The 8,019-nt window shown below is 37.9% G+C and overlaps 1 protein-coding gene across 2 annotated transcripts; it reads left to right on the forward strand.

Moving 5' to 3' along the window:
- Positions 1 to 2,989: 2,989 nt before the first annotated feature.
- On the forward strand, positions 2,990 to 6,139 carry LOC145359316 (homeobox protein Hox-A2-like). 2 transcript variants are annotated; one of them, XM_080213912.1, is made up of 2 exons: positions 2,990 to 3,629; positions 4,246 to 6,139. In XM_080213912.1, the coding sequence occupies exons 1-2, from the start codon at positions 3,266 to 3,268 to the stop codon at positions 4,956 to 4,958; spliced, it is 1,077 nt and encodes a 358-aa protein (XP_080070038.1). In that variant the 5' UTR covers positions 2,990 to 3,265; the 3' UTR covers positions 4,959 to 6,139. The 2 variants fall into 2 exon arrangements, with proteins under 2 accessions (XP_080070038.1, XP_080070037.1); XM_080213911.1 differs by having other exon boundaries at positions 2,991 to 3,629; positions 4,243 to 6,138.
- The last annotated feature ends 1,880 nt before the right edge of the window (positions 6,140 to 8,019 follow it).

Consider the following 8,019-nt stretch of genomic DNA (forward strand, 5'->3'; position numbering starts at 1 on the left):
GCCAAAGTACACAGACATTTCCAGCCCATTCCATTCAAAATGAAAGATGTTTTCCTCGGTCTGGCAATCAATTCATTTTATAAAGTGATGTTATGAGATCAGGATGTGTATGAGAATGAATTTTACTCTCAAGGTTTCTATAAAATCTGAAGCATGGGAAAATAGTATTAACAGCCATGAAAACCTAATTTGATTTCCCAATTATTCAGTTGTTGATACAAAATTGCAGAATGTAAATATCTGAGAAGCTTACTGCTCTAACAAAACTTTTATTATGCTTTTTAAAATTAGATTTATTGGATTTTCGTGCTCTAAAACAGTATGAAGCTGGCCGTTTATAGTAACCACTTTAAACATAGCCATAACCACACATTGGTTTAACTCTAATAATGGTTTTACCCTATCTGCGACCTAGGGAAAGCTAAACACGGCGATTCTGGTTATCTAATCATATAACATAGCATTTATTTCTAACAGTGACTAAAAGATAATCTTACCCCCCACAAACCAATTATATTGACTCATTCTTTAAGCTTTCTGTACACTAATTGTTTGAACAGCAAAAATTACATTTAGTACTTTCCATTCGTAGGCAAGTAAAATTAATTGCTGAATATAAAGTATTAAATTGCTTTATTTTATATGTTACTTATTTCTCAAGGCAAGAGTTCATCGATATGTTCTTATTGCTGTAACATTAGAACAAAACCAAACACGAGTTAAAGCGGGCATTAGTTATAATTTTTAATATCCAATGTATTGATAATCATATTTAGTGCTTCTTTAACTAATGTTCTCCATTTTAAATCGCAATCCTGGTGATTTTACCACCATGTTTGCTTTTTTTTGCGAAACTTTGATTTTTTAAAGAAGTTATTTTATGTTCTTGTAGTACCAACATGAAAAGCAAAGCTCTCCCTGTCAGTTCCTAATCATATGCATAGTGATATGGATCATTTAAAAGCCACAGATCTGTGTGAAAGTTTTCCTGAGATCATATAACAATTCTCCAGGGTTTTCCAAATACAATTTCGCAGCTGATGTCAACCATCGCTAAAACGATTCGGCGCCATATTGTTCGATTTTCGACCTCTCGCTGCCCAGAGAGAAGAAAAACAGCTTCCAGCAAAAAAGGCCCGAACACATTTTGCTTTCGATGGCGGTCCGCAGAAATGCTTCAATCATTTAGCATTTTTCAGATCGCAGCTAAAAAACAGTATTTTACCATCAAAAAAGCAATTTTATTTTTGGCACTATTGGTGTTACTTAATTAATTACATTGCTTTTATATTCCCCGCTACTTAATGTATTGAAGACTTGTCTGCAGCGCCAAGAATCTTATTTCACTGTTTATATTGGATCCGTTTAAATATGTGTACAGGGAGAGACTGAGTACAAAACAACACCAAAAAATGGAAAATATTTAACTTTATCTCTTCTTAACTCGTAAATCTTTTCTATATTTTCAAAGATCAAAGAGTTTCACAGCTAAAAATAAGCGTCGTTTTAAGATACGCGCACAATGAAAATAATTCCGCAGCTACCAATTCAAAACAAAACCACACGCCATGTTACATACAGCATTTTCTCACGTCACATTTTAACCAATTATTCCTCGGTCAATGCTCCCGCTGCAACCCTCACACTCAATGAATCACAGTGTGGTGCAGCAAAAATTGCTGCTAATTTTACTGGCCGGATCAGACGTATTTTAAAATTAATTAAAGATCCTAATGTTGGGATCATTTTCTTGCAGTGTTAAGGATAGATTTCTTCTGTTCTGAATGGTTTCAGTATCTCAGCGGCAAGTAAAGGGGCCCGCACTTAAATACTTGCACCCACACATGTTTGGCAAACAAAGGTTTCTAGGCCCCATCGCACGAATTCGTTTACACATCCTACACAGCGTTTTAACAGGAGGGATTGCATGCCAAACCAAGGCAATGTTTTATATATTTCCCTTGAAAACATGAAGGGGCTCCAATCTGACTATTCACTTGTAGCCTCACTCCGTTCTCATGAAGTCAGGGATTCATTATTATTATGTGTTTGCGGCTTTTGATTTAAAAATAAATGCATTTCGTCACCCTGCTTTTAAAAAAATGGTAAGAAAGGAAGGCCAGCCTCACTTCCTGGCATTTGATATGGGGAAGCAAATTCTTCTGTGTTTGCTCCCAAGCCTTAGCTGTCAAGCCATTTTGTGGGGAAAGATTGATCGTGGCCGCTTTCAGTTCCTCCTTAAGTTCAGCGTTTTAAAAAGATTTTTATTGCAACTTTCAAGCTAGTGACTCTTTCAAATAACTTTTCTTAAAATAAATGTCTCCTTTTTACATTGTCATGAGTTTTTTCATGAAGCTGTAGATTTAAAATGAGTTTTCAATAAACTTGGGTAGTTTTAAACAAGTTTTTTTGGAATGATAGTAATTTAAAAACACCTCAAAAAGGAAATTCTGTCTATAATTAGATAGCGGGATAGATAAATGAATGGATAAATAGATAGCCAGAAAAGTGTTGCAGTAAAATTTTCCAGGATACATAAATAGGTTAAACTGGTTACTCAATAGTTTCTCACTGTTTCAAGCCTACCTCAAATTAAAATCCAATACTTACCTGGTTTCAGAAACCTCTTCTCTGCTTTGACAAACTATAGTAATAACACTTATATCCATTCGATAATTGGAGAAAACACATTTTGTGAATTGTGTCCAATGATACAGGCATTTAAAGGGTTTGGAACTTTCCTACAGGCAAATTGCAACTGCCTGGCTGATCTTGTGAAAGTTCTATTTTGTTACAGGCCCTCTTGTCAAAACTTTGAAGATTAATGAGGTACCTTGTTAATTACTCAAGCCGCCAGATTTTAGGTGCAAATCTTCTTCACTTGAATTGCAAAATACTTTGATATAATAGACAGATTTAAAAAAAAATCAACATGCAGCTTTCTTCAAAATAACAAAAAGCATGAGAAGAATTGGTAAAATCTGAAGGTAAATTTAGAATTCTAACAATAAAAATAAAGTCGAATTTTCCTTCACTTTTTTGGATCAATTGCAGAGATAATGATTTCTTTTCATAGACAACAAATTGCTATTGGGCAACGCCAATCATGTGACAACGAATTTGGTCCAATTTCAATCTGGTCCTCAGTTTAATAGAGTCTGTCCCCATACGCCTTGTAATATCAGAGATACAGAATTAAAGCCTGAAAATATTTTTTCTCGACCTGCAATATTCATAACTTTCTCCATTCGGGATTAAGAAAGCCATGAATTTCGAATTGGAGCGAGAGACTGGTTTTATTAACAGCCAGCCTTCGCTTGCCGAGTGCCTGACGTCCTTCCCTGCTGTCGCTGATACATTTCAAAGTTCATCAATCAAGAACTCGACGCTTTCACACTCGACACTAATTCCTCCTCCTTTTGAGCAGACCATCCCGAGCCTGAATCCCAGCAGCAACCAGCCGCGGCCAAGTCGCGAAAAGCGGCCTCCAAATGGCTCATTCCCATCTGCTGCCGCGGCCGAGTTTCCATGGATGAAAGAGAAAAAGTCGTCGAAAAAAATCAACGAAACACCTTTGTCATTGTCAGCTCCGGTCCCTAGCTCCTCTCGTACGGTGGAGTCTCCGACAGGTCTGCCCAAAGCCGAGACTTCCTCTGCACGTTTATATTAAGCTATATATTTTTAGAGCAAAATACGTAATTTACAAAACTTTAGTGTGCAGCATCTATACCCATTACAGCATAGATGACAACGCCTTATAAAGCAGCGGGCTAATCTAGGATTTTATTGCTGTTTGATTTATGAAATGCATTTATAATTGCCTGATGGATCCAGTGCTTTAAAATGTTGATTTATTGTAATATTTTGTTTAATGCTGTTTTAATATGCGATTTATGTTGTCAGAGTGTTTCAATATATTGTAGATTCTGGTATTTGCATTCTCGGCGGCCATGTTGAACAAACTCTTATAAACTGCAACAACTCGAGGAAGGGCAAGATGCGTTTTGCTGGAAGAATTTCTTAATTTTAATGTTTTAATTAAAGGCAATGTTACTTATTGACCGGTTGCGAGAAAGTAACATTTACAAAGCTAATTTCAATTTTAATTTGTGAAAGGACGGTTTCTGGTCCAACAGAAACTACTGCAGCTTTTTTTTCAATGGGCATGTTAAACATTTACTTTCACTCCTCCTCACGGTCTTTCTCTCTTTCTCTTTCTCTCTTTCTACCCTTTATTGTTAGAAGGCCAGGGTGAACAAGATAACAGCAGCAGCTCTCGGAGGTTAAGGACAGCCTACACAAATACGCAGCTCTTGGAACTAGAGAAAGAGTTTCACTTCAACAAATATCTGTGCAGGCCCCGCAGAGTGGAGATCGCGGCCCTGCTCGAACTGACCGAGAGGCAAGTTAAAGTCTGGTTCCAAAATCGGCGCATGAAGCATAAGCGGCAGGCACAGTATAAAGAAAACCAAGACGGAGAGGTTAGTTACTCCAACAGCTCGCTTCCAGAAGACAAAGCCGAAGAGTCATCGCCTTATAGCCAACCTGTCGAAGCGTCAGGAACTTATTTAGAATATAAAAACTGCGCTGAACAAGCAAAAAAGCAAAACCAAAACACACTGAGCAAAGAACTCCAAAACCTGCAGGACCTGACTGTGTGCGGCAGCGATGGAAAAGCCAAGAGCCCCTTTTATCTGACTGCCAGTGTTGAAAACGGGTTTACAACAGGCCAGATGTGTAGCTCTGGTCTGGACACTCTCAACTCCGAGCACCTGGATTTGGTCTCCTTGCCAGATTTAAACATGTTTTCTTCGGATTCCTATCTGCCGTTCTCCGATGGATTATCTCCCAGCTTGCAGGATTCCATCGACAGTCCTGTGGATATCCCCGAGGACAGTTTTGATTTTTTCACCAGCGCTCTCTGCACAATAGACTTGCAGCACCTTAATTATCAGTAGCGATTCGCAAGACATAAGGCCCGTGTAGAAATACAGCCATGTTTAAAATTATGCTCATTATTTCCTATTTTAAATTACAGTAATGTGGAATATTAAAGAAAGGTCTGTGTGATATAGGACTGATCTCACAGTAAATAATTTATCCTTCAGCCTTGACCTGGAGTCTACAAGAATTGCAGTCTTTATTGCACAGGTATTTCATTAAATACGATTTTATTCAGTTGCATTTTCCTAAATTCGTCAAGACGTAAAAAAAATGTAGATTCCTCTTGTTTACTATCTCAGGAAAACATATATCGGAATTGTATTTATAGTAAAGCTGTTTTATCCTATAGCTCCCAAAAGGACAACTGTGACGAGTTATTTTATGTTTTAGAGGTAGCCTATTTATTATAAATTCTGAAATAGTGAACTTTAAATTATTTATTGTACATTATTTTCATAGTTTAAATAAAACGACTTAATTCTTTAATGAAACCTCACAGTCTGTGTTTGAAGGTGACTGCTAGTGTGTTTTTTTTCGAGATATATGCACCAAGAATTAAAGCATAAATAGCTTACGCAGAAAATATTCGCTGTATGTTGACAAAAAAAGTAACTCACTCTTGATTAAAAAAGGAAATCATAATATTTTTAATCTAAGAGAAATGTGCCTACCCTGGATATTTGTATTGGTTTTGTTGGATCTACAATGATAAAAGGGCAGGAGTTATTTATCCTAGTTGTTGTGCCATTCCATCGTTTTAAGCAACAAACAGGATACATAACCAAGTGTTCTAACATCGTTTGGAACTATTGCCTCCGTAATGTTCTTTGTCAAGGGTATAATGTATATGTTTTTGTATATGGCTCGCTTTATGCTTGAATGTGGCTCAGTGAAATGGGTAGATCAAATGTGTATTGAAAACGATTTGGAGAGTTAATGCCATTTCTGCCTGTGTTGAACCTCCTTTCCCCGCCCCCATTCGTTCCTGTATCAGAGTGATCAACTATTATTCAACTGACGTTCCATCTAGTGCTGAATTGAAGCGTCCAGTTCCCTGATTCCGTCAATTTCTGGGGGGTGGGGGCGAACAATAAATCTTCTGATATTATTGTATGTGTAATTCCATAGAACACTACTTGAAGAATTAATATAAAAAGTGTCTGGAAGTGGTTAAAGTAGATATCTCCAACGTGGAGCAAAGAGTATTAAAGGCTTGATGGGCAGATTGCTCAACATGCATTGAGATTTATTTTATTCTATATGATGTCCATTTTCAATTTATTCTAATGGGTTTTAGGTATCATAGGACCTAAAACAGCTGACCGAAATGTGGAAAACATGAAGTTTATTATAAATACGGAAGCCCTGTGGGGGAGGGGCGGAGGAGTTCAATGTTCCCATCCATTCAAACGAACCCGCTTCTTTCCACTAACCATTACTGAATGAAATGATTTAACAACTATCCGATAGTGTGCTTTTCTTGTGAAATTTAATCCCGTTGAGTTAGTGCAATGCGATGTTTCAAATGTCTGGCGTTGTATATCTTTTCTCTTACAGTTTTTTCCCCCTCCATGTTACATAGGGTCGTCACAATGTCGCAATGCTGGCTGGTTATCCTTCATATCAAGCATCATTTTTTTGTTTTGTGGGGGTGGGGTGAAGGAAGAGAGATCTGGCGGGTGGTTTAACAGCCGGATACCCTTCCTGCCGCGAACCTTCCCAATTCCGCTGGCTTTCCTGCATCAGTGGCTGGGTCTCTCGAATTGTTTGTAATCAGTGCAAGTACCACGTTTCTCATATTTAATAGCATCGCGATAAAATGAATGGTGAGATAGATCGACAGAGTAAGATAGTGAGGAAATTAAAACGTAACATCTGGAGAGGCAGAAATTAAAATTTTACACATTGGAGCCAGATGTGCAGCTCAGACAACAAAAGAGGCAGCGGCTAAAATAATTGGGTAAGGCAGGAGAAACTGCCCGACAAAGAGGGGGTGCGAGCAGGAAAGCTTCGCGCAACTGGCCAGAAAATAACTAACAACATCGATCATCAGTCCATTTTTTTATTCGCAATTGTGCTCCCTCCCCCACCCCACCCCGCGCTCTGCCAAGGGAGGTTTATTTACAAGATGTAATTTTTTTTGCTTAAACTCATACATCAAGCTGCTTTATGAATGAGGGGGTCATCTTGAGAAATCAATCGCAGTGACATAAAAATAAATCATATTACGCATTTGCCTAGTCACGGGTGTTTCCCAAGAAAGGCAGAAATTTGGTAGGGCCTTTGGAAACGCTCCACAGAAAATGCTGCAAATGTCCAGAATCACCAGGCCCGCCTTACTAGCTTCAAAATGGCGCCGTGTGGTCTGACACACAAAACATTCTTACCACTTGCTAATATTCTGCAGTATTTTAACTCTGCATATTGCATTCTTTGTTGAATGGTATTTTAAAATCTCAAGTTTTGTTTCGTAATGATTTCAAAATACCTTGAAACACCTACTAAATAAGATCATGTTTTAATTTTTCAGCTTCCCCCCCCTTGTCCCTCATTTCTTTATTTTATCTTTTCTTACTCTTCATATTTTAGGCACTGTTCCAATTGTAATAACTGCACCTCCTTTTCAAAGCTTCTTGTAGCACAGACTGCATATAACTCTTGTTAATCGATGGGTTTCAATACAATATTCAACAGAAAATGCATATCACACAATAAAACATTCATGTTTAATGACTGGAGGCGGGCAACGTTAATGCTGTTTCTTTAGCAAGCTTCATATTTTTCATTATCTGAATAGAAGAATCGTGAGGGACAGCAAAACAAACATAAAGCTGCAGAGGCGGAGAAAACGGGAGGGGGCGGGGGGAGAACCAATAAATGGTTTAAAAGGCGCATTGAGAAAGGTACAAAAAGTAAAAGAAAGTTTGAGATCAGAACGTGCGGGGTAACTATAGATACAGAGGAATATACAGAAATAAACATGTAAATAAGCAGAGTCAGACACAGGGGTGAGGACAAGCAGAGACATGTTAACAGGGACGAAGAAAGAGAGTTACATTGCCTATTAAATGATTC

This window comes from Carcharhinus amblyrhynchos, chromosome 27 (genome assembly GCF_965287045.1).
Source record: "Carcharhinus amblyrhynchos chromosome 27, sCarAmb.v2.hapA, whole genome shotgun sequence".
In the NCBI taxonomy this organism is placed as follows: Eukaryota; Metazoa; Chordata; class Chondrichthyes; order Carcharhiniformes; family Carcharhinidae; genus Carcharhinus; species Carcharhinus amblyrhynchos.

Bases quoted from the DNA above. Each gene is read 5' to 3' on its own strand.
- LOC145359316 (XM_080213911.1), top strand. From the start codon at position 3,266: ATGAATTTCGAATTGGAGCGAGAGACTGGTTTTATTAACAGCCAGCCT. The intron at 3,630-4,242 runs GTCTGCCCAAAG...CTTTATTGTTAG, and splicing joins TACGGTGGAGTCTCCGACAG to AAGGCCAGGGTGAACAAGAT.